Genomic DNA, 26,407 nt, shown 5'->3' with positions numbered 1-26,407 from the left:
TGCTATCAGGGAGCCTTACAGGAGGCAATGCCAGGAGCAGGGCCGGCCTGCTGAGGGCGGCCACCTGCCGGGTCCCACCACGCGCCTCCAAGATGCACTGGCTAGCAGAGGTCAGGGTCTGCAGGGGCAGAGGCAGGGCTGTTGGCACCGGGTGGGGGCGCTGGGAGGCCAGGTGAGGGGCGGGGTCAGACTAGCGGGGCAGAGCCTGGCTGTCCCTCACCCTCAGGGTATTTCACCGCCTCAGCCTCTAAGCCCATTTGCCATTCGGGGCCACGATCAACATCTTTTCAGGAACAAGTGCTGAATCGCACTTTATTGATTCAAATGTCCCCAGGCTAGCGGAGCCCCTGGTTCATGTTCTGCTTTGCCCCCTTCTCAGACACCTGTGGCTTTAAAGCAATCCTGGACCCCCGGCCTCACCAGGGCCTCCCAGGATGGACATCTGTCTACCGAATGGCACTTGCCTGTTCCTGAGGCCTCTGTCCTGGGGCCTCTGTCCTCGGAGTGAGAGTGTAGGGAGGCGCCCAGACCCCCAGCTGCTGGGCCCTCTCAGTCTACAAGCCCGGCCCCTGGGCCCCTAATGGATGCTTGTGCAGACGTGAGGGTGTGCCCCACCCAGGTTCCTGGCCTGCACCTCCCTGCCCCCACCTTGCCGCATGCTAGGTGCTGCCGGTGCCCCGAGCTGAGCTGACCGATAGAAGTGTGTCCCAGGAGCAGGAAGCCCTGCCTGGCTGTCCACACCCTGCACAAGGTGGCAAGAAGCCTCCTGATGCAATGGAGGCTGGACAGGAGGGGGGGGCTCGAGGGACGGCTCGGTGACAACAGCAGGGAGCTGCCCAGTGGCTCTTGGCAAAATGCTCCCAATCCTTCTCTGGCCTCCAGAAGTGAGGTGGGAGAGAGGAAACACATGGACAAGGGCTGCCAAAGAGAGAAACGCAGGTGAGCCGCTGGCTCGGAGCGTCACAGCTGTCCCCCACCAGGACCGAGTGGCCTGGCCCCTGCGATGGACACTACCTGGCCCCAGGGGGACAGCACACTCCTGTCTGCCTCTGAGGACGGCCCTGGCTGCTCCCAGGCAGCCTGTGTCTGGGGGAGGGAGGGTGTGGAGGAGGACGCTGCACCAGACGGGGGAGGGGAGAGGCATGGCGTGAGGAGGGCTCTCCCTGCCAGTCCTGGGGGCCTCTTCGGGAGGGTCGTGGAGCTGAAACTGGCCTTGAGCCTCTCCTGCAGGGCTGCCCTGTGAGTAGAGGGACGGCTCCTATAGCTGTCACATCACTGAGCTTGAGGGGCGGCCACATCTGAGACACAGACGTGGGCTTGAGGGCGGGTGGCACCTCGGGGGCTTTCTCTTTCCCCAGCTCTCATCCCTGCTGGGTGCCAGCCACCTTCCCACCCTGGGAGGACAATGACCCAGGAAAGAGGAATTTGTCCACAGCTGGTCAGAGGTTCAGGCGGGAATTGGAGGACTCAGCCACACAGAGCCTGTTTGTAGTTGGGGGTCCTGAGTGGAGGGCGGAGAATGGAGCCATCTACTGGAAGGTTCTGAGGAGAAGGCGTCCTGGATCAGGGTCCCCTGTGCTTCAGGACAGAAATGAAACACTGCAGTTGGGGGGTGTCCAGCTGCATTTGGACCTGTGTGGTGGGAGTGGGGGCAGAGTGGTCATGATGGTGAAGACAGAGGGGACGCTCAATGTCCACTGCAAACTGTTGTGTGCTCGGACGACCTGTGTGAATGGGAAGTTGCCAGAGGGAAGACATGTCCCAGTGAGTTCCTGGGAATACTGCCTGGGAGCTGGAGCCGCTACCCTTGTTCTGGCAGGATGCCCAGAGGCTCCCACAAAGGAGACTCGTCTGATCCCTGGGACTTCACAGGTGGTGCCTTCCTGGGAAGGGTCATCCTATTTCTGTTCAGTCCCACTGACTGCCCAATGGTCTGCAGAGACCACGAGCTTTGGGGACAAGCACCGGGGATGGCCGAGGTGGGTGGCCTGTGCCTATCAAGGGCAGTCTGAGGGGAAGGGGGAAGGTGGACACCTGTTTTCTTCTGCACCTTGGGCTACACAGCCTCACCTGCCCTTGTCCCAGGAAGTAGCAGCAATGACACATCCTGCTCTAGCCAGTTCCCTGGTGGGACTTGGTGGGTGGATGTGACTGGTGCCTGGACAAGGCTAGAAGGGGGTTCCCTGAGATGTGGGGGTGCTGTCTTCAAAAGCAGGGGAAGTGCCGGCTCTCACTACAAAGCTCCAAATCCGGGGCGCCCACCCAGGTGTTCCCGCTCACATTCCTGGGTCTGAGGGTCCCCCCACAGGCCTGGGCTTCAAAAGGCAGACCCACCTCACCTCTGCCACTCTAAGATGTGCCCCCCAACGTCGTACGCATGCTTATTTTCTTTAACAAAAAGAAAAAAACTACAAAAACGGTACAAAAGTACTACATGCTTCTTGCAAAACTGTTAAAAAGTAAAAAGAAGGAATTAAATTTCACCTGTAACCTCAGTTATTCACCCAAACTTTTTCTGTGCATAATGCACTTTACAAAAATTAGATCAAGACGCAACTACTAATTTTAACAACTTAAGAAATACAGCAATATAGCGGCACATTGTTCCATGTCAAAAAATAATAAAAGCCATTTACTGTGCCCACATTTCCAAGCCCTGCTCTGCAGTAGGCACCTGGGCTTCTGCTGATCCAGATCAGCACAGACCTGGTGGGTTTACCTGCTGCACACGGGAGTCACGAAGCAGCTGCTGTAATTTAAGGGGGAACACGCACTATAAAGACAGAGCAGGGGGCCAGCCCCGTGGCTTAGCGGTTGGGCGCGCGCGCTCCGCTGCTGGCGGCCCGGGTTCGGATCCCGGGCACGCACCGCTTCTCCGGCTATGCCGGGGCCGCGTCCCACGTGCAGCAACTGGAAGGATGTGCAGCTATGACATACAACTATCTACTGGGGCTTTGGGGGGAAAAAATAAATAAATAAAATCTTTAAAAAAAAAAAAATACAGAGCAGGGAGAGGAGACCGACAGTGGGGGGGCTTGCGTTCGGGGAGGCCGTTCTGAGACACAGGAAAGGCGGCTGTCCCGGGAGCGTCTGCAGACGGCGTTTCCCCGAGGTGCTGAGGTGCGCGCGGGCTCAGTCAGAGCGTCGGCGAGGCCAGGAAGGAGGCTGGGGCTTCCCGGAGAAGGAATTTTGCGCACAGCTCGGTGGGGGGCCGGAGTGACCCCCTTGGCTGCGACTGTGGGAGCAGGGGCGGGCGACGGAGCCCCCACAGGCCTGGCTGCGGGGCGCGCGGTCGGTGGGCTTGGGTGCTGAGGGTCGGCGGGGGACTGGATGTGGGGGTCCAGGGGAGGACAGCAGCCAGAGCGGGCCGGGGTCTCCCGGGGCCCTCAGACGTTGGGTGGAGACCTCAGGATGTGAGGTCAGGTTCACGGGGTGTCCCAGGTTCTCTGGGGCTGGACAGTAGTCCAAGCCCCATAAAGGTACCGGGGGTTCAACTAGGACGTGTCCGCCGGGACGGAGAAGCGGGAATGCCGAGGACGGTTGGGGGGGAGAGAAGAGGAGGAGGGTGCAGCTGAGGCGTCGGAAGGGCCCCACTGGAGCCAGGGAGGAGCGGGGAGCGGTGGGGTCCGGGTGCCCAGCGCGCGCTCCCGCCCGTGGGACCCTGACGCGTCCGGGATGGGACGTCGCACGAACGGCCCTGCCATTCCTGGGAAGTTCAGGGTCAAAAGTATTATATTAATATTTTATAGTTTGTAAAACCGTTTAGTCCTCTTGATTCTCGCAACGACCCATTGGAGCAGGCGGGGCGGGACACGCTATCCTCCGGTCACCCGTTCGTATCAGGCCCGCCGGGCCCCCGAGGCTGGGGAACCTGGGCCCCGCACCTCCGCGCCGCGGGCAGGGGCGCGCTCGGCTCCGAGGGCGCAGGTGGGAGGGGCGCGGAATGGGGGGTCGGGGGCCCGCCGGGAGCTCGGGCCTCGAACAGCGCAGGGCGCCCGGGAGCGGACAGACCCTGGGGCGACCACGGGGACGCGCGGGGCGCGGGGCGAGACCCCACCGGGCGCACGCGGCCCCTGGAGGACCACTGCCCGGGCGGGGATGCGCGCGCGCGCCCCCTGCCGCCTCCCGCGCTCGGCGGCTCCGGGGCGGGGCGGGCTCGCGTGCCGGGGTGGGGCCGTCCTTCCGCGGCCGCAGCCGCCGCTTGGTCCCCGAGATGCGAGCGGCGGCAGCTGCGCCGCCACCGCTCCCGGCCCGGGCGGGCTCCCCGCGCGGGCGCGCCTGAGCCTCCGCGCCCCGGCCGGGTAAGTGCCCCGGGGTCCGAGGGAGACCCTCGCGCGCGGTCCTTCCCCCACCCCCTTCCCCCTCCTCCGACCCCTCCTCCTCCTACCCCACCCCCCTCCTCCACCCCATCTTCACATCTCCAGGCCCTGGGGGCCGACGCGCGGCTTCTCACAAAAAAGAAAAACGGGACTCGACTTTTGAGGGCAGCCAGTCCGCCTCCACTGCTCCTGGTCCCTCAGTTTCCCTCCGGGAGCGGCAGACCTCCCCCCTGCAGTGAGTTGAAACTCCGGCCTGTGACCCTCCCGCGCTGGACGAGTTGGGCTAATTGCCCTTTGCTCTTGGCCCCGTTCCTCTCAGGAGGGTTTCGGGCAGATGCTGGCGGGGGACTTGGAACTGGCGCCCTGAGCCCTCCCAGGGACGGCTGATGGGGGAGGCCCAGAGCTGGGCCAGGGCTGGGTGGCTCAGCTCGGCCCCTCCTTCCGGGCAGGGAGCACCAGGCTTGGTTCTCACACTTGGGAAGGCGGAAAGGCCCGTGTTCCAGGAATTCGCTCAGTTTCAGTTAGTGGCACCAAGAAAGATTTCTTCCCTAAAGTCTTTTTTTGAGTGGCCGAAAATCCCAGATTGTGGACACTTTGTGAGTGGCACAGACCCTCAGGGACCTGCCCATCCTGCTGTTGCCGCTGTGACCCCCCTTTGTGTCGACGGAGGGCAGGTGACCGGCCAGGGTCAGAAGTCAGAGGCCTTGGGCAGCTCCACCCTTGGGTCCCTCCTTCTGTCTGTTTCCTGGTTGGTTCAAGGGGCAGGGGCTGGAGGCAGCTGCCCCCCTTGGAAGTGTCCAGCTGTGGCCGCCTGAGTGTCGTCATGGGGAATGGCCCCATGACTCACCCACAGCCTCTGTGTGACCAGCTCCAGGCTCTGGTCCTCAAGGGCCTCGGCACAGAAGGGGTGCGTGAGTGCGTGCCCTGGGCCATCTGTCCCCAAGCTCTGGGGACTTGACACTTGTGTAACTGGACTTCTCCTGGCCTGCTCAACGGCCTGACCCACTGAGGGTCTGCAGGCAGCCTCTGGCAAAGGCGGGCTCCTAAGACTGGCCGGCCTCCACCCAACATCCGCCATTAGAGCCTCATGCCAGCGACTGCAGGCTCCTGGGTCTGAGCCCCGTGGCAGTGGAGGAGACCCTGCGGTGATGTGTAGGCCGTCCCCACTCGTGGGCAGGTGAACGGCTGGCGGGCAGTGTGGCCCTGATTTTGGTCTCCCTCCAGCAGCCAAGGCTGGCGGTGCCCCCGTTTACAGAGGAGCACTTCTAGGCTGAAACTGGCTGAGTCTGGATGCAGACTGTGTGGAAAGGGCTGGGGGCACACACCCAGCGGGGACAGTGGGCACTGCTGCACAGGGGGATTTTTTATTTTCTTTTTTGCTTATCTGTATCGTCTAAAATGGACGGATTTCTCTGAGAAACTCACAGTCAGCTCAGAGCTTGGCAGAGGCATGAGGCCCACAAACCACCCTGTGGGGCCCAGCTCACACTGTGTGTCCCCGGTGGTGCCCAGGCCCCCCACTGGCCCCACCACAACACTGTCCACGGCTGCAGGAGGGACCCTGGCCCAGGCCAGCGCAGGCTGCAAGGAGCCCAGTGGGGAGGGCCTCCTGCCCCCCTGACCTTCGCTGAGGCAGAGAAGGAAGCTGCGTCTCCATGGGCCAGACTTCATACTGCCTCAGAGGGCATTCTTGTGGGGAGTTGGGTCCAATCTGACAGAGACTTCATCCTTTTGAGGAGAGTGCACGAGTGTTTAGTAAAATGGAGCAACCCACTGCGGTCATATTCACCTCCGGTATTTAGGATTCCTAGGGCAGAAACCTCGGCCCAGATCGGACCCCAGACTGTAGATATTCAGCAAGGCCTGTGGCTGGGGGACAATGGGCGGCTCCTTCAATTCTTCCACACCTCCCAAGAGGAGGTACCTGGAGACCATTTATGTGCTCTTGCTGCTTTTTGCCATAACCTGCATTTTTAGGGCTATTCCAGACACTGAGCTGGAGACTCCGAGGGAGAACTTGGCTCTGTGGGCGGGTGGCGCACAAGGCTGGGAGGGGCGCGTGGAGCCTGAGTCCTGTCTCAGCGCCTGCTGAGGGGAGGGGGCTTGGGATGAAGAAGAGTGAGGGGGTCTGCACTGCCCTCCCGAGCAGTGTCCCCTGGCGCCCTCTTCATCGTCCCTGCTGTCCCCCCCCCGACCATCCCTGCTCTGAGGCTCAGGGCTTGTTTGGGGAATGGTGCAGCCCCTGGATGGGGCTCCTGGGCTGGTGCAGGTCAGCCATCCCCTTCACCTTTGACCTTGAGGAGTGGCCAAGTGGGCTACTGAGTGCCGACCCTCTCAGGATGCGAGGAACGTCCCCCAGGCTGAGGCCAGGCCTGGGTGCGGCTCAGGACTCGCCTGTTTGAGTTGAAAGGCCTTGCACACTGGCCTCCAGCCCCGAGGACCCGCTTCCCAGAGAGCAGCAGGCACGGTGGCTGTGGCTGGACCCTTCTGAAGCATCGGTCCACCTGTTCCTGCTCCAGCCTTCACCACCGGGACCCTATCCCTGCCCACTCGCCCTACCCGTCACTCCAGAGCCCTCCTGTTCTCTCCCACACCATCCCCACCTTTGACCCCGAGTCTTGCAGCCACTCCCTTTCTCTGCTGCATCTGTGCAGAGTCCCCACAGGCGTTTCTAGACCCTCTGCACCCGTTTCCCTCCTGCCCTTCCTCCTCTCTCACCACTCCAGGAGTTTTTATATTCATGTGTAGATTGGTGTTCTATAAGTTTTTTATTGAGGTAAAATTCACATAACGTAAAATTAACCATTTAAACATGTACAGTTCAATGGCTTTTATTTAGTATATTGCCAAAGTCCTGCAAATACCACCTCTATCTAATTCCAAAACATTTTCTTCACTCCAAACAGAAGCTCTATACCCGTTAGCAGTCACTCCATATTCCTTCCTTTCCCAGCCCCTGGCAACCACTCATCCACTTTCTGTCTCCATGGATTTGCCTGTTCTGACATTTCATAGAAATGGAATCGATATGTGCCCTTTTGAGTCTGCGTTCTTTCATGTAGCATAATGTTTTCAAAGTTCATCCAAGTTGAAGTGTGTGTCAGATTCATTCCTTTTGATGGCTGAGTAATATTCCACTGTATGGATTCACCACATTTTGTTTATCCATTCATCAGTTGATGGGCATTGGGTTGCTTACACTTTTTGGCTATTGTGAATAATGGTGCTGTGAGCATTTGTGTGCCAGATTTTGTTGAACATATGTTGTCATTTCTTTTGAGCATAGACCTAGGAGTGGTGTTGCTGGGTCATATGGTAATTCTATGTTTAACAGTGAGGAACTGCCAAATTGTTTTCCACTGCAGCTGCACCATTTTACATCCCCACCAGCAGTTCACAAGGGTCCCAGTTTCTCCACATCCTCGCCAACACTTGTTACTTTCCATTTTTTGATTACAGCCATCCTAGTGGGTGTGAAGTGGTATCTCCTTGTGGGTTTGATTTGCATTTCCCTAGTGAACTAATGATGTTGAGCATCTTTTCATGTGTTTGTTGACCATTTATGTATTTTCTTTGGAGAAATATCTATTCAAGTCCTTTGCCCAGTTGGATTGTTTGTCTTTTTGTTGTTGAGTGGTAAGAGTTCTTTGTATAGTCTGGATGCTAGACCCTTAGCCAATATATGATTTGCAAATATTTTATCCCATTCTGTGGGTTGTCTTTTCACTTTCTTAATAGTGTCCTTTGAAGCTCAAGTTTTTAATTTTGACAAAATCCAATTTATCTGTTTTTTCTTTTTTTGCTTGTGCTTTTGGTGTCATATGGAAAAATCCGTTACCAAATTTAAGGTCGTGAAGATATAGCCCTATGTTATCTTCAGGAGTTTTATAGTTTTAGCTCTTACATTTAGCTCTTACATATAGTTTTAGCTCTTACATTTAACTAACTTTGGTTAATTTTTTCATATGGTGTGAGGTAGGGGTCCAACTTCATTCTTAGGCATGTGGATGTCCAGTTGTCTCAACACCGTTTGTTGAAGAAACTATTCTTTCCCCATTAAATGGCCTCGGCACCCTTATGGAAAATCAATTGAGCGTAGCATATTTATTCTTATGCCACATTTTCTTTCTTTTTAATGTTTTTTTTTTTAAACTTTTTATTACGGAAATTTTTAAATCTTTTACAAAGTGGAGAGAATTTTATAATGAGCCCAGTTTATTCATCAACCAGCGTAGATGGGCAACTATCAATATTGGCTGATCCAGTCTGATTTAAACGCCACTGGCTCACGCCTAATCTTTTAGACCCACTCTGCTCCCCAGATTATGTAGAAGCAAATCTCTGACATGTCGTTTCTTTCGTATGTGTTTTAGTATGTATCTCTAAAATATGTGGACTTTAAAAAATCAGCTTTTTATATTTTTAACTTCATTAATATAAAGTATTAAGTACCACAGTGGAGTAGCTCTGAAGGTTCTGGAGGGCACTCCAGGCCCAAAGAGCACACTTGGAAGTGGGGTCCCCCCGAGCTGGGGTTCAGGCCCCCTTGGAGGAGGTTCTGCCCCATGGTGGGGAAGCTCCCTGGGCCCCCAGCCTCTGGCAGTGCTGAGCGGGAAGAGGGAAATCTCAGCCCGGAGCCAGGGGCCTGTACACTTCCTGCAGGTGCCTCCAGCACCCTCTCCTGGCCAGTGTCTTCTTGTGCTGACTGGAGAAGAAGGGCTTGGAGGGTCCAGCCCATCAGCGCAGAGCTGGCAGGGGCAGGCGAAGGTGGAGCCTGGAGGCAATTAATGGACGCCTGGCACAGCTTCCCCGTCCCCCAACCCCACTCACGCATCGTAAGATGTGCTACCGTCTCCAGCTCCTGGCCTTCGTGCTGTAGCTGCCATACCCTTGACGGCTACGTGTGTTACAAACCCCACAGTACATAGTCATCGTGGTTCTTAAACAGTCGGTTATCTTTTCAAGATATTTAAATAGTAGGAACATATCTTGCCTTTTTACCCACTCAGTCACCATTTCCTGTGCTTTGTGGTCCATTTTGTAGGCCCATGTTGCCATCTGGTATCATTTTCCTTTGGCCTGAAGACACCCTTTCACATTTCTTACAGTGTGGGTCAGTTGGCAGTGAGTTCTTTCAGCTCTGGTATGTCTGAAAACGTCTTTCGTTGCCTTCGTTTTTGAAAGGTATTTTCAGAGGGTGTGGAATTCTCAGTTTCAGGTCTTTTCTTTCAGCTCTTTAAAGACGCTGCTCCACTGTGGTCCTGCTGCGCCTTTCCGCCGAGGCGTCTTCGGTCCTGTCTCCTTTGTCTCTCTGTACCCAGTGACTATTTCCTCTACAACCTTCAAGATTATTCTGTTTATTGCTAATTATGAGCAGTCTGACTACAATGTGCCTTGGTGTAATTTTCTTCATGTTTCTTGTTCTTGGGGTTCCTTGGCCTTCTTGAATCTGTAGGTTTACAGTTTTCATTACATTTGGACAAATTTCTGCTGTTATTTCTTAAATTTTTTTCTGTCATCTCCTGTACCCTCCTATTCTTTGGGGCCCCAGTTACACACATATTAGACCTCTTGAAATACGTATTTCATTTTTATCTTGGCACTCTTGTACATGGTACTGGTTTTAAAAATTCTGTGTTCCGGTTGTTCGTTGCTAGCCTGTGAAAACACAGTTGACTTTTGTGTGTCGTCCTTGTGCCCTGTGCCTGTGAACTCGATTGTTAGTTATAAGAGATTTGTCTTAGGAAAATTTTTGGAATTTTTTGAATGTACAGTCATGTTGTCTGTGAACAGAGAGAGTTCTATTTCTTCTTTCCTCACTTTCTGACATGGCTTACCTCACCTTCTTGCCCTGACTGGTACACAAAGGTGATGGTTAATAGCAGTGTGACCTCAGGAGACTGTTGAGTCTGTCACCGGTAGGTTTTTTTGTAGATGCCCTTTCTCAGGTTGATTAAGTTCCCTTCTATTCCTAGTTTGATGAGAGTTCTTTTGTTATTATGAATGAATTTGGATTTTGTCAAATGCTTTTTTTGCATTTGTATTGAGATATATTAAGATTTGTATTGAGATGATCATATATATTTTTTCTTTAGCTTATTAATATAGTGAATTACAATGATCCATTTTCAAATGTTGAAGCAGCCTTGAATTCCTTGGATGAACCTGACTTGTTTTGATGTACTGTCCTATTTATATATTGCTGGATTCCATTTGCTAATATCTAATTGAGGATTTTTGTGTCTATGTTCATGAGGGATATTGGTCTCTAGTTTTCTCTTCTTGAAATGTCTGGTTTTGGTGTCAGGGTAATGCTGAACTTATAAATGAGTTGACAATTTTCCATTTTCTGCCAGAGGTTGCAGAGAATTGGTATTATTTCTTCCTTAAATTGGTAGAGTTTTCCAGTGAAACCATCTGGGCCTGGGTTTTTGTTGTTGAAACAGATATAAGACTAAACAGTTGATCTGTGTGAGTGAGTTTTGGTGGTTTGTGTCTTTCAGGGAATTGGTCCATTTCATCTAAATTGTTGAATTTGTGGGGATAGTATTTGTCTTAGTCTCCCTGGGCTGCTCTAACAATGTACCATAGACTGGGTGACTTGAACAACAGAAATGTATTTCTCATGGTTCTGGAGGCTGAGAAGGCTGAGATCAAGGTGCCTGCTGTTTTGGTTTCTGGTGAGAGCTCTCTTCTTGTCTTGCAATTGGCCACCTTCACATGGTGAAGAGAAAGCTGTGGTGTCTCCTCCTTTTCTCACAAGGGCCCCGGTTCTTTTGGATCAGGGCTCCCCCCTTTATGACCTCTCTTAACTCTGATCACCGCCTTAAAGACCCTGTCTCCACTGCAGTCAAATGGGGGATTAGGGCTTCAACATGTAGATTTAGGGGGACACAGCTGAGTTCATAGCAGTGGTCTCTCATTTTCCTTCTGATGTCTGTGGGATCTGTACTGATGCCCCTTCTTTCCTTCCTAGAATTGGTAATTTGTGTCTTCTCTATTTCTTGATCAGTCTGGTTAGAGGTTTATCAATTTTGTTGATCTTTTTGAAGAACCAACTGTCAGTTTCATTGATTTTTCTCTATTTTTCTGTTTTAAGTTTCATTGATTTTTCCTCTTCATTATTTCCATCTTTCTGCTTGATTTGAATTTATTTTTGCTTCTTCTTCTAGTTGCTTAAAGTGGAAGCTTAGATTACTTATTTGAGACTTTTTTTTCTAGTATAAACATTTAATGCTATATTTCCATCAAAGTACTGCTCAGCTGTATCCCACAAAGTTTGATATGTTGTGTTTTCATTTTCACTCAGTTCAAAATACTTTTAAATTTCTTTGAGACTTTCTCTTTGACCCATGATTATTTAAAATGGGTTGTTTTCCAAATATATGGAAATTTTCCCTATATGTTTCTACTTTAATTCCATTATTGTCAGAGAACATACTTTGTATGATTTCTATTCTTTTAAATTTGTTAAGGATTGTTTTAAGTCCCAGAATATAGTCTGTCTTGATGAATGTTCCATGTACAAAGAATGTGTGCTCTGCCGTGGTTGGAGGGAGTGTTCTACAAATTTCAGTTAGTTAAAGTCCATTGTTGTTTGGATATTCTGTATCCTTTCTGATTTTCTGTTTACTTGTTCTCTTGATTACTGAGAGGGGAATGTTGAAATCTCCGATGAATTATCGTTTCAGTTTTATTAGTTTTTGCTTCACGTATTTTGAAGCTCTGTTGTTAGGTGCATACACATTTAGGATTCCTATGTCTTCTTGGGAAGCTGGCCCTAGTAATATGCCTTAGTCCCTAGTAATATGCCTTTTTCCAAAGTATATTTTGTCTGATACTCATGTAGCTACTCTGGTTTCTGTTGATTAGTGTTTGTGTCGTGTGTCTTTTCCATCCACTTACTTCACCTACTTATGTCGTATTCAGAGTGTGTTTCTCATGTTTGAAGCGGGTCCATGGCACATTTCCGGTAGGCTCACAGCACTCTCCACACAGGGCAGGACATGACGTGTGTTTGAATCCACTGCCTCTTCCAGGTTGCGCACACGTGAGGCCTGGTGAGAGCTGCCGACCTCCTCTCCACGTCTGTCGGCCCAGAGCCTGGCATTGAGTGGTCACTGCACACTGGCCTGCGGGATGTTTGTGAGGGCTCACGACCTCCCTGCCTGGGAGAATCAGGATTCTGATGTCTCTCTGAGGTAGTGGGCAAACTGATCAGCCTCGGGGCACAGATACTGGACTGCTCCTTGGGGACCTCCACTCGGACGCAGGCGCCAGTGTCCAGCAGTGCTGGTGGAGGCCAGCGGGTGTGGTCAGCTGGACTCAGAGTGGCTCTGAGTTAGTGGCCAAGATGGAAGCCCAGCATTGTGGGGTTGAGTGAGAGATTTTACCTAGAAAAGAGGAAACCCATTGGCCCTGAAGTGCAGGCGCATAAAGAGGAGGGATGGGAAGAGGAAGAAGACCTGCCACAAACAGCGCAGAGCGAGGAGCATGCCGCCCCGTGTCCTCTCCGAGCTGCAGCGGCAGGCTGTTCTCGTGCCTTCAGTGTGTGTCCTGCTTACAGACGCCCTGTAGGTGGCTTCTCTTTTCTGATGACAGGATTGGGATGTTTATCTACTGTGAGCTTTCTGAGCCAGGCCAAGAGCGCAGGGCTGTTTCTTTGTGGGAGCTGGGGACAGGGGTCCCCAGGCCAGGCTGGGGAACCGTGACACTGCCCATCGAAGGAGAGATATCATGGCTGGGGGTGCGCGTCCTCGTGGGTGCTCCAGCACCTTCCTGCCGAGTGAGATGAGTGAGGGGTTCACACAAGGGGCCTCGTGCTCACAGGTCATCTTGAGATGGAGGAGCGGGACCCCAGTCAACGCCTCCGTCAGGGCACAGTGGACCTCGGCTGACGCTGCTGCCTTTGGTGGTTCTGGGGAGTCGTGTGGGCACTGGGGTCTCTTCAACGTGACCAACTGGATGTCCCCTTTCTTTTCTAGGGCCAGAGACGATGATTCCGCCGGGGGAGTGCATGTATGCTGGGAGGAAAAGAAGGAAGCCCATTCAGAAACAGTAAAGTGTCATGTCTTCTGTTTTCACTGATTATTACTGATGAAGGGGGAAGGGATTTGCATTTTTATTGAAAAAAGTGAATTTAGGAACAAAGCCATGGCGATTGAGGGAGAGCTTTCGGTGGAGCCTTCCTGAGGGTGGAGGGACTTGCAGAAACAGCTCCAGAAGCGGGGCTGGGCAGTCAGGTGCCCCCGTCGCTCCACTGCCTTTGCTTAGTGGGTCGTGAATGACAGCAGAACCTGCTTCAGGCTGCCCTAACTTTGGTAGGAAGGTGACATTGGGGCCTGGTGATGACAGGGAGGGCTGAGACATCACCGTGATTTTCCCTGAGCTCCTGATCCCCACTTTGCCCTAGTGAGACTCCGTCTTCAGCGAGGACACACCTGGAGCTCCTTTGTGAGCATCACCACAAAGGAGGCTCTGCAGGGGCCCATCCTCCCCTCCCAGAGGTTTAGTTAGAGAGTGGGGAGGGGAACCCATGGCCCCGGCCCCCCGGGCAGCCCCAGGAATACAACGCCACTGCTGTCGGTCCCTCTGCCTGCCCGTGCCCGGCCCATTGGAGCTCAGGGCTGCCGAAATGTGAGGTCTGCTGTGGCAGGAGGGATAACGGGCTGGATTTCAGAGCTGCCCTGCTGGGAGGCCAGCAGAGGTGACACCTCAGAGGCCCACGGGCTGCCTCTGGCCCCTCGAGCAGGGGTGCTGCAGGGTGTCCACCATCTGCTGGGGCTCTGTGTGTGTATAACATAGCTGCATGTGTGTGATATGGCTCTGTGTGTAAGACAGCTCTGAGTGTGAGCGATGGTGTGTATGAGGCTGTGCGTGTGTGTGGGTGCACACCTGCGGCTGTGTCTGTGTAGGTCTGTGTTCCTGTGACCTGGGCTGTCCTCCAAGCGTCCAGTGGCTGCAGGATCCTGTGGGCACCACCGGCCCCATGGACAGGCACCAAGGCTCGTAAGGCTGGACTCTGGAAAGTGGACTTGTCCCCTGAGTCAGTTGTGTGGCCTCCGGAGCACTGCAGGTTCAGTGCTGGGAGCACAGGGCAGGTGGTCTGCAGGGGAAAGGCGGGGCCTGGAGGACAGAGCTGTGTGCACCTGGGACGAAGCCCAGGGATCCGGGACAGGGCGGGTGGAGCCTGCATCCTGAGCGTGTGCAAGGGGCAGGGACTTGTCCTGGTGAACGCATTGTCACACTGAATAAGGAACAGCAACACCTGGAGACACGGGTGCGCGTCCTGTGTTCTTTGTGGAGGACGGTCCGGGGCAGAGGAACTAACTGTCCTGTTTTGTGATGTTTGGCTCCAAGGACAGCCTCTGAGAAGAGGAGGCGTTTACTGTAAGTAATAAGTTTACGCTTGGTGTTTTGAAGAGGTGGTATGTTCTCTGATTCAGAACGCAGGGAGAAGTCTCCCTCCCAGCCCGGCTCCTCCTGCCAGGCTCTCTCATGGATGTTAACAGTTTCCTGTGGATCCCCCTGAGGTCGTTTATGCACAAACCAGCAAGTACAGGTGTGCAGCACATGCGCCTTCTCCCTGTATAAGCTGACGATGGCACACTGTTGGGCGCCTTTTTTTGTGTGTGTGTGAGGAAGACTGGCCCTGGGCTAACATTCGTGCCCATCTTCCTCTGGCTTAACAAGCGGTGCGTCGGTGCGCGCCCGGGATCCGAACCTGCAAACCCCGGACCGCCGAAGCAGAGCGCACGAACTTAACGGCTACACCACCGTTCCAGCCCCTTGGTACACCTTTTAGTGGCCAGTGTGCAGACATTATCTCCAGCCCTCGGTAGCACCCATTAGACTGTTTCCCAGGCGTCATCGTGGTGAATAATCTGTGCATTGTTTTGCACACATGCTTGTAGTTGGGAGAGGCAGTCCACCATGGGCACCGCACGTCCTGGCTCATTCAAACTGGCACCAAGAACGCCAGGCCGTGACCGCTGGTACCCGGGCTGCTTGTCAGGCTTGTGTTTGGAGTGAGAGACCATGAGGGGTGAGGTGGAGTCTTCCTTGGGGCAGAGCAGCTTGTTTACTGTTTCCTGTGAAAGTGGTGAGTTCCCCAAACTCAGGGTTCCTCGGCTGTGGCACACACAGCTGAGCGGGCAGCACCTGCCTGGACCCCTGTGTCACTCTCATGGGCCTTGGGGACGTGGGTGCGTGACGCAGACACGTGGAGGCTCATGCTGCTGCCAAGCTGGGAGGAATAAGTCCTTTGTCTCTGACCCAGGAGAGGCATGCCTTCTGGCAGCATCAACGAAACGGCAGCAGGTTATTGGCTTGCGAGTGGGGTCAGTTAAGTCCCGCCCCAACATGCGTCTGTCCTAGAAGTGGAATTGCTCAGCCCGAGGGTGTGGGGTTTGTGGCTGTGATAGGTGTCACTAAGCTGCCCGTTTGTGGCTGTGATAGGTGTCACTAAGCTGCCCGGCATTGGAGGTGTGCTCCTCGGTGCTCGAGGCACCTCTGACCCCGGCCCGGGGCACACGGTGTGTTTGGTGTGTTTCAGACTTCGGTAATTTAATTTGCTCTGATCATAAGTGAGGTTTAGCAGCACTTGTATTTCCTTTTCTGTGAACTGTCTGTGTTGATAACATTTGCTCATTTTTCTATCGGATTGTTCCTGCTTTAGTGCTTCCTGATCTGTGGGGCTTGTTGTCTGCTGAGGAGACCGTGTCTTGAATGCATGTCAACTCTTTTCCTCAGTTTTGATTTTACTTATTGTGTTTCTGGCCATGTGGAAAAATTTAATTTTTATGAAGTTGAATTTTTTTTTTTAAAGATTTTATTTATTTATTTTCCCCCCAAAGCCCCAGTGGACAGTTGTATGTCACAGCTGCACATCCTTCTAGTTGCTGTATGTGGGACGCGGCCTCAGCATGGCCGGACAAGCGGTGCGTCGGTGCACGCCCGGGATCTGAACCTGGGCCGCCAGCAGCGGAGCGAGCGCACTTAACCGCTAAGCCACGGGGCCTGCTATGAAGTTGAGTTGATTAATCTCTTCATTTGTGGCTAATTAATTTTACATCACGATTACAAAGATCTTCCCTGATTCAAGTTTATAAAATAATTTTCCCAATATTTCTTCTAAACTTCTATGGATTCCTTAAAAATATGTATATTAGTATATTAGTGTGTGTATATATATATATAAAAATTTAAAACTTCTGAGCACTTGGAACTTTTCCTGGTGTAAGGTGTGGGGTCCGAATCTCTCTCCTGCTTTTCCCCCATGGCTACTGGTTGTTCCTCACACTTTTATTGAATAATCAGTTTTTCCTCACTGATTTGAAATGGCATTGGGCATTTGAGACTTGAAAATTGAGGGGCAAAAAGACTGGGGTGCTGTGGATAGTCACTGAACATCTGCAGACGAGGACTCACACGCAGCATGTTTGCTCTGCGGGCTCTGTGCAGACTCTTTGAGGCGCGGTGTGGGGACGTGGCCGTGCTGGCTTGTCCGAGCACCAGTGTCTGTGTGTCGTGACGGCTGCCGTGTCCACCTGCACGGGGGGAGCTGCAGGGTGTGTGCGTGTGTACAGAGTACCTCTCTAGGGACGTGTTCTAGGGAAACTGGAGGCCAAGTGACTTTGGCTTTGAGGTTTGAGAGCAGGGCACCTGAGCCCACAGCCCCTCCTGGGTGTGAGCTGGCATCCCTGCAGGCTCTGGCTGCACTGGCCACTCCGTGCCCTTGTCCCCGCTGTGGTCCTGCCTCCTCACCACACCAGAGGGCTGTGGTCTGGCCCCATCCTCTGAGGGTGGGTGGTGGGTGATGGGTGTCTGCGTGCACATCTTCTCTCCTGGAGGGGGTGGGTGACGAAAGTCATGGATCGTGGGGTGAACGGAGGAGACAGAATTCATCTGGACTCATGAGTGCCTGGCTCCTGGGCTGCAACCTGCTCCGGAAAGGTCCCTCAGGGCCGAGCGCAGACACGGGGGCAGTGGGGCGCTGGCTGGAGCCCTTGAAATGCCCTTCCTCACTCTCTCCCAGCCTCCGTGTTACGTGGGTCCCATGGGGTCCTGAGAGCAGCAGCCTGTCTGGAGCTCTCCGAGGTGTGCAGGCCGTGGGCTTCCCTCTTCTGTTGGCACTTTTCCTCTTTATTGGGTTATAACTGGGTGCACGGAACTGCACATATTTAAAGAGCACATCTATCTGATTGGTTTTGAGATTTGCAAACACCTGTGAAACCATCACTGAAATCAAGGTCACACTCACTCTCATCACGCCCAGAGTGTCCTTGTCTCTCCTTTACCTCGTCCCAGGCAGCCTCTGATGTGCCTGTGTCCTATGGACTGGTTTGCATTTCCTGGAATTTTCTATAAATGGAACCGTACACCATGTTTGGGCTTCTTTCACTTTCGTAATGATTTTGAGGTTCATGCACGGTTTGTGTGCATCAGGAGTGTATTCCTTTTCATTGCTGAGTAGTGCTCCGCTGTATGGATGCACCACATCTGTTTATTCATCTGCAGATGGACAGCTGGTGTGTTCCCAGTCTGCGGCTATTTCAAATAATACTGCTGTGAACATTTGTGCACAAATCTGTGGACATATGTTTTTGTTTCGCTTGGTAAGAACCTAGGTGTGGAATTGCTGAGTCAGGTAGAAGGTGTGTGTTTAGTGTTTTAGGACACCACCAAACTGTTATTTTCCATTCCTGGCAGTGGTGCTTGCGAGTTCTGATTCCTCCACGTTCTCCCCAGCACTTCTTAGTTGCAGCCATTCCAGTGTGTTGTGGTGTCTCATCAGGGCTTTAATTTGCATTTCCCTAATGACTAATGGTGTTGAGAATCTTTGCACGTGCTTATTTGTCATCCGTATGTATCTTCCCTGGTGAAGTGTCTGTTTAAATAATTTGCCTATCTTCTTATTGGGTTGTTCATCTTATTATTGAATTGCAAAACTTCTTTACACGTTCTGGATACAAACCTTTGTTGTGAATATTTTTTTCCAATCTATGGCTTCCCTTTCCTTTTCATTTTCTTAATGGTGACTTTCAAAAGACATTTAAAAAATTTTTATGAAGATCAATTTATCAATTTTTTCTTTTATGATTTTTTGTGTGTTCTCAGAGTCCCAGGACTACCCCAAGCTCTCAACGATTTTCTCATGTATTTCTTTGTGAGTTTTTACGTAGATTTTAGATTTAGGTCTGTGATCCATTTTGAGTTAATTTTGGGGTATTGTGTGAGGTAAGGGCTGATGTTCACCTGTTTTCATGGATACCCAGTTGATCATCACCATTTATTGAAAACTTTCCTTTCCCCGTTGAACTGCCTTAGTATCTTTGCCAAATGATTGACCAAAAATATGTGGGTCTCTTTCTAGACCCCCTACTCTGTTCTGTTGATCTATAGCTCTTTCTTTTCTCTAACCAAACCATCTTGAATATTGTAGCTTCAGAGAAGGCTGAAAATCCACAGGAGGAGTCCTCCAACCTTGTTCTCTCATTGGCTATTCTTGGTCCTTTGCATTTCCATGTACATTTTAGAATCAGCTGGTCAGTTTCTGTAAAAAGTCCTGCTAGAATTTTAGTTGAGATTGCATTGAATCAATAAGGCAGTTTAGGAGAACATTGCCATTTTAACAATGTTGAGTCTTCCAATCTGTGAACATGGTATATCTTTCCATTTATTTAGATCTTTTTGAATTTTTCTCAGCAGAATTTTATAGTTTCAGCTGAGGTGTCTGGGATGCTTTTTGTTAGACTTGTTCCATGTACTTCCTATTTTGGGGCACAGGGCTTCCTTTGTGACTCTCCCTCTGCCTGAGCCGCTGGTGGCCCCTCCTGCCCTTTCCTGTGCTGGTGGTGTGACTCTGCCCTAGAGAATCAGAGCCCCCTCCATGTGTCCCTGGACCCTGTCCCCTCTCACCCACCTGGGCCTGGTGGGGGTGGTTCCCGCTGTGGCCCGTGGAGCTGGGGAGTGGGGAGGGAGCGGGGTGGTGGAGCTGCATCAAGGGGCAGCCAGGTGTTCTGCGAAAGTTGAAGGAGTAGAGCGATGTTTGCAGAGCTCTTCTGAACCCATTTCTTCGGCAGGCGAGTGTCCCTGTCCCAGGTGCCCCATGGGGGTGGGTTTGGGGACACTCACGGCTCAGTTCATTCTCAGGCACAGGCTGTGTGGGAAGGCAGGTGAGAGACGGCTCCCCCCATTTCACACAGATGAGATCTGAGCCACCCTGCCCGTCTCCCGATGTCTCTCCCCTTCCCTGACCCCCACACCTGCCCTTGGTCGGCCCTGTTTTCTGAGGAGGCCTCGGGCCTCTCCTCTGGCCAGCAAATGCAAGTCCAAACTGGAGTCAGTTTATCCGAAGGCTTCCTGCCTATTTAAAGTTAGGCTATCAGTGTGAGTAATATTGGGGTACGTGCCTCATTAAGGAAAAAAAACTAGCAGAAAGTGAAAAGATAACCACGGAATGGGAGAAAATATTTGCAAATTATATATCTGATAAGGATGTAGTATCCAGAATATGTAAAGAACTCATACAACTCAGCAATAAAAAGACAAACAACCCAATGAAAAAATGGGCAAAGGACTTGAATAGACATTTCTCCAAGGAAGACATACAGATGGTCAACAAGCATGTGAAAGGTGCTCAACATGATTGGTCATTAAGGAAATGCAAATCAAGCTACAAGGAGGTACCGCTTCACACCTATGAGAGTGGCTGTTATATTGAAAAAAGGGAAAATCACAAGTGTAGGCAAGGGTGTGGAGCAATTGGAACCCTCCTACATTGCTGGTGGGAATGTAAAGTGGCACAGCTGCTGGGGAAAACAGTTTAGCAGTTCTCAAAAAGTTAAACATAGAATTAGCATATTAACTTAGCTATTCCATTTCTAGGCATGTACCCAAGAGAACTGAAAACATACGTTCAAACAAAAACTTGGACATGATTGTTAGTTGTGGCGTTATTCACAATACCCATAAAGTGGAAACAACCGAAATGCCCATCAGCTGGTGGATGGACAAACAAAATGTGGTACATCCATACAATGGAACATTATTCAGCCATAAAAAGGAATGAAGTTCTGATAAATGCTACACCATGGATGAATCTTGAAACATGATGTTAAGCGAAAGAAGCCAGACATGAAAAGTCTTGTATTGCATGATTTTATTTATGTGAAATGTCTAGAATGGGCAAATCCATAGAGACAGAAAGCAGATTGTGGTTGCCAGGGCTGGGGGAGAGGAAAACAGAGAGAAACAGCTTTAATGGGGACGGGGTTTTTGTTTGGAGTGACGGAAATGTTTTGGAACTTGATAGAGGTGGTGGTTGTACAACATTGTAGATGCACTAAATGCCACTGAACTGTACACTTTAAAACGGTTAGTTTTATGTTCTGCGGCTTATATCTCAATTAGAAAAAAGCAGTAACTTCTGGGATTGGAGCTGCAGCTCTTCTGTGTCTCTGTGGCCGAGGCCCTCAGGCGGCACGAGGGAGGCGTTGTCTCTGGGGTTTCTGACAGGACAGGTTGTTTAGGGCGTGCTTTCAACACACTTGTAGGTGAACACACAGTAGAGACTCAGGAACTTCTGGACAAAAGAGCCAAGCCCCGAAAAGCAGCAGGAGCCCCCCAGCCTGAGAGGCACTGCGACCCCAGGAAGGGCGGGCCCTGGGAGCCAGGCGGTCCCGTTTCAGTGCTTCCCCGTCTCCCTCCCCATCCCAGCGACTCCACCAGATGCTTTCATGTGGATGACATCTAGGAAGGACGTGTGAGGAGAATGGCTCCTGTGGGGTGGGAAATAGGGTCAGATGGAGGGACTGTCATCCTGGGGGCTAGGGGGTCAGATGAGGGAGGCCACTGTGAGGCAGGCGGGGTCTGGGCCAGCTCTCCCCTCTGCAGGGACGGTGCTCAGGGAACCTTGGGCAGGGCGTGCTCCCTTTGTGGGAGAGCAGGTCTGTTGTGGGGCAAGGGGATCGAGGAGCCGAGGGCCCTGGCCACCCGCATGGTGGCGCAGCCTGTGACTTCGGGGCCTTGGAGGGGCGGGCGGGATGGCACCCATGGTGCCCAGGAGTCCTTGATTCTCCTCTCAGCCCCGTTCAGCCCCACTGTGTAGAGGAGAAACCGAGGCCAGAGAGGCCACGTGCACCTTGACTGGGGGCTGGGAGGCCCAGGTCCCAGAAGGTCGTGTGTTTAGACACCGAGGAAGCTGAACGAGGCTGAGCAAATGCGGCCGGGGCGGGGTGTCCTTCTCCAGCTTCAGGGAGAGTTAGCACAGAGAGGTCAAGAAGCACACAGGAGTTGCACAGCCTGCACCACCACCTGTTCTTGATCTCGGGCGCGTTCCCTCCCAGTGATAGGCGTGGTTTCAGTTTCTTAGTATGTACATCTTCAGGAATGGGTGGGCTTTAGTCCTCTCTGGCACTTTTTCCTGGTGACAGCTCTGTTTTGGAGCCGTTGGCCCTGGTGGAGAGCCCAACTCTGACTGTGGCTGTTTCCCCACAGGAGGCCTGCTGTGGGGGCCGAGAAGTCGAACCCTTCCAAGCGGCACCGGGACCGCCTCAACGCCGAGCTGGACCACCTAGCCAGCCTGCTGCCATTTCCACCCGACATCATCTCCAAACTGGACAAGCTTTCGGTCTTGCGTCTCAGCGTTAGTTACCTCAGAGTGAAGAGTTTCTTCCAAGGTAGGAGTCTCCTCTGTGTCCTCCTGTGTCCAGCTGGGTCTCCTCTGTGTCCTCCTCTGTCCAGCTGGGTCTCCCCTGTGTCCTCCTGTGTCCAGCTGGGTCTCCCCTGTGTTCTCCTGTGTCCAGCTGGGTCTCACCTGTGTCCTCCTGTGTCCAGCTGGCTCTCACCTGTGTCCTCGTGTGTCCAGCTGGGTCTCACCTGTGTCCTCGTGTGTCCAGCTGGGTCTCACCTGTGTCCTCGTGTGTCCAGCTGGGTCTCCTCTGTGTCCTCCTGTGTCCAGCTGGGTCTCACCTGTGTCCTCCTCTGTCCAGCTGGGTCTCACCCGTGTCCACCTGTGTCCACCTGGGTCTCACCTGTGCCCACATAGGTCTCACCTGTGTCCACCTGGGTCTCACCTGTGCCCACATAGGTCTCACCTGTGTCCATCTGGGTCTCACCTGTGCCCAGCTAGTCTCACCACTTTGCTGAGATGGACCAGTTTGCGCCTCTTGTCCTGGGTGATCACTTGACGGAGGATTTGCTGGATACTGACGAGGCAGAGCAGCTCTGGTGGAAGGGGCAGAGGCTGTCTGCTTGGCCTCACTTGCTCTTGGGGCTTTGGGGGTCCCCACAGCCCCAGGGCTCCAGGCAGGTCCACTTTCTGGGGGAGCAGGACGGGGCTGAGCTCAGGAGCTCAAGTTGTGCAGGACAAGTGTGCTTTTCCGGGTTGTGATATGATGAGGAAGTTGAGAGTCACACAAAATGCAGCAAGTGCCATCACATGAGCGCCAGGACAAAGTGCTGGCGGGGTCCCCAGACTGGCCTTCGTGAAGCACCCCTTTATAGAGGGAGCAACTGAACTAAGTCCACCCTGGCTTCCACAGTGACCTGTTTGGACAGCTGGGGCCAGGCTGGGGGCTGCCCGGGTGGGGTTGTCAGTTCACCCTCCTCCCACTGACAGATGCACACAGACCCAGCCTACTGGCTGGGAGACTGGGAGGGGACCGGTCGCTTCCTGGGTCCAGCTGTGCCCCACCAGGCCAGGGTTGGTGGTCTGGGAAAGGCTCTGATTCTGCTGTTTCCAGGAGTTCAGACGGCCGTCCCAGAGTCCAACTGAATGCCTGGTTCTTCTCAACCAGAAGTGGAGTGACTCTCCCACCTTACAGCTGATCCCACTCCCTCCCACTGAGGCGGGTGGGTGCCGCTCACAGGGCCTGAGCCTCTGCAGGCCGCCTCAGCGAGGCCTGTGCTGCAGGTCGGTCAGTCTCACAGCTCACAGCCGTGTTGTGCGAGCGTTGTGACTGCCACATTTGGTGAAGTACTAACCTTGGTTTCTCCACCACACCTTTTCTACCAAGGGTTCTGGAGTTTCTAATCCCCCTCAAGCTGTACATTTTAGAGGAAATTCTAAAAACCTTACTGAATTCATTTCCACTGCGTAGTTAGAAAAAAGTCAAGCTATAATAATTGGATCTTAATCTGTGCTTCCTGACTCAGAAATGGATGAGCTAATTTCATTAAAGTGTCCATAAAAAGTCACCTTTGGGAAGGACGTGAACTGGAAAGTTTCAACCTCAAAGGGTAATAATGGCCTGAAAATTTGCATTTAGTGTTTACTTTAGTGTTGACTTTCATGGATTTTTAAAAGGCAATGGGTTTATTTTCTTGTGTTCATTTGGTTTTTGCGTAGAGCCAGGGGCCGGCACTTCTAAGTAATAAACTCTCTGCCTATACGCGATAGAGTGGGATTTTCCGCTCTTGAAAATTTCACTATTCCAAGAGGGGAGACAGGGGCAGCGGAGAAGCATAGAGGACCCCGAGGTGGGGCCGGAGCAGAGCTTGGCTCCCTCCAGGATGTGTGACCCCAGGACTGAGGGTCGGAGCAGCCCCAGCTTCCCCTCACGTGGGCCCAGCCGTGGGTTAGGGTTAGGGTTAGGGTTAGGGTCACCCTCCGCGAGCAGAAGCACCACAGCGTCAGCTCTCCCGGGAGACTCACTGGGTCGAGGGACAAGCTCACGGAGTGGAGAACCAGCGCACACAGATGATGAGGGGCCCGCGGTCCACCCAGGCCTGGCATGTGGACTGTGTCCACCCATGAGTCATGCCGACAGGAGTGCTGATCAGGCCGACAGATGTGCCAGAGGGAGAGGAACAGTCTCAACCAGCAAAACTAAGTGGGAATGGAAAGGTGAAGAAGCAGTTTCACTCTCCATGGAAACCTGGAGATCTTTCCTGTTGCAGCGACGCCTTCCCTCTTCTTTACACACCCCGTGGGTTGTGTCTGGGGCTCCTGTCCCTCTGCATTCTCGGTACTCAGCCTGTGGGGCCCAGTTCCACACACGCCCCCCCTGGAGCCCTGCCCAGATTGATCCCGGTCGCCTTGCTGGCCTAGGCTGGACGGGTCCACCCCTCACATCTTGAGGGTGGTCCCGGGACCTCCACGCAGGACGCCATGTTCGTTCGCCCGTCGCAAGTGAAGTACTCCTTGAGACTGTTAATGATCTTGAAACCCAGAACTGAAGTGTACACAGTTATTAAGCTAAATTGTACCAATTTTCAGCTTTCACTAAAGAGTTTTCTTTCTCTTGAAGAGCCCTGTTAGGGGCTGAATGTTTGTGTCCCCCAAATGCGTACATGGAGGCCTGACCGCCAGTGTGGCTGTGTTTGGCGATGAGGCCTCTAAGGAGGTAATTAAATGAGGTCATAAGGTGGGGCCCTGGTCCCTCAGGCTTTGTGTCCTGATAGGAAGAGATGCCAGAGAGTGCTTTCCTTCTCTCCCCCTCGCCGTGCGCTAGGAAAGGGCCATGAGGACATAGAAGGCAGCGTCTGTAAGCCAGGGGAAGAGCCTCACAGGAACTGGATCTGCCGGCTCCCTGATCATGGACTTCTGGCCTCCAGAACTGTGAGAAAACAGCTCTGTTGTTTAAGCAGCTGAGCGACTGAGACAAGCCGTCTGGTGTGGCAGGAGGTTGGGGACCTGCCTTTTCTGTTTGTGTGGAGCATTCAGTAGAGTCATCCCCGCCCGGGACGTGGGTGTGGGTTGTTTGCTGTCAGCTCTTTGTCTGCTGCCGCAGCCACCCTCCTTCCCCCTTCCCCTCCATCAGTGACGCTCTCTGGAGGACAGCTTCCCCTGGGGTCGTTTCCAGCAAAGACACACTGGTTTTGAATCATTTGAGGGCATTCAAGATAGACAGATGGCCCTGCTCTGACAGCTGCCTGCTTCTGACCCCAGGGCCCCAGGACGGTCCCTCGCAGTCATCTTGTGGAAAGATCACTCTTGATTATTTTATGAGCTTGTTTCACTTTTCCTACCATCTTACTTACTCCCAGAAGGTAAATCTGAGCAGGAAGAGGAGTGGGCACCTACTGGTTCATTCCTTCGTTTACTCGCTCACTCCTGGTACGTGCATCTGCCCAGGACACGTCTCCTCAGGGCCAACAGAAAACAGCTCTGACTTTCTCTCGCTGCCCTAGCAAACCTCCTTTGAGGGCTGGCTCCCCTTTGCTGCCGGAAGAACCGGGACAGCCCCAGGACTTTTCTGGTTCCTTCCAGGTGATTCTTCCCGGGTCGTCCAGCCCCGGCCCCTGGGCAGGCTGAGCCTGGTGTTAGTATGATCAATCCAGTGAGACAGTGAAAACTCTGAGTCTTTCAAGTGTGAGCTCTCCCTCTCACCTGGGGCTCCAGCAGGCAGAAGGCTGGGGGTCAGTCGGCTGCTTCTCCCTGTGGTCCTGTACGTATGGTTTCCGACTCTTTCAGGTCGGAGCAGCGTTGGGAAGAAGAGGTGAGGTTGGGAGAGGTGCCACACTACCGGCATTGCCGTGAGCTGGCACACAGGCTCAGCAGGGGATCCCAGGGGACTCTTGGGTGTTTTCATGTTTTCTTGAGAGACCACATACCTGGGGGTCTGTCTGCCTCGGTTGACCAACACAGGCAATCCATCCTCTCCATCTGGTCCCTTGTGCATCTTTCCTCAGCCCAGGTGTCAACTGGTACTGCTAGCCTCTTTTGCCAAGGTCTCCTTTCAGGCCTCCAGGCACACTCCTGGGAGGATGCAAGACATCCCAGGCCGGTGTCTGGGTGTCATGGCCTCGCCTGCTCCACAGGAAACGTGTACCTTCCACCCACCAAGTTGGCACGCAGTACTTCCCAGTTGCAGCCCAACTGCCTACTGGCAGCTACCGGGTGCAGCCTTTGGATCTCTTAAGTGTAGAGAGACGTCAGCTTTTAGTGCCCCCACCAGCCCCAGGAGGCACATGGCATGCCCTCACAGGGGTCCTCGTGAAGCCCCTCTCACTGGGCACAAGGTGAGGAGAGAAAGCCCCTCAGCCCTCTCCTAGTGCAGGTGGGGGCGTGGGACTCACTGCACAGCCCCTCACCCTTCTCCTAGTGCAGGTGGGGGCGTGGGACTCACTGCACAGCCCCTCCA

General features: G+C 53.0%; 1 protein-coding gene across 2 annotated transcripts in view; it reads left to right on the top strand.

Annotated features, from left to right (window-relative positions):
• The first annotated feature begins 4,238 nt into the window (after nucleotides 1-4,238).
• AHRR (aryl hydrocarbon receptor repressor) overlaps nucleotides 4,239-26,407 on the top strand; it is an 84,866-nt gene continuing 62,697 nt past the window's right edge. For both annotated transcript variants that reach the window (XM_058564420.1, XM_058564419.1), the window contains exons 1-3: nucleotides 4,239-4,301; nucleotides 13,304-13,376; nucleotides 21,819-22,000. In XM_058564420.1, coding sequence (XP_058420403.1) covers nucleotides 13,315-13,376; nucleotides 21,819-22,000 — 244 coding nt within the window. In that variant the 5' untranslated portion in view covers nucleotides 4,239-4,301; nucleotides 13,304-13,314. The remainder of the gene's footprint in view (nucleotides 4,302-13,303; nucleotides 13,377-21,818; nucleotides 22,001-26,407) is intronic.

The sequence above is a fragment of the Diceros bicornis genome, chromosome 20 (genome assembly GCF_020826845.1).
Source record: "Diceros bicornis minor isolate mBicDic1 chromosome 20, mDicBic1.mat.cur, whole genome shotgun sequence".
Classification (NCBI taxonomy): Eukaryota; Metazoa; Chordata; class Mammalia; order Perissodactyla; family Rhinocerotidae; genus Diceros; species Diceros bicornis.
This window is presented reverse-complemented; position numbering and strand designations above follow the sequence as displayed.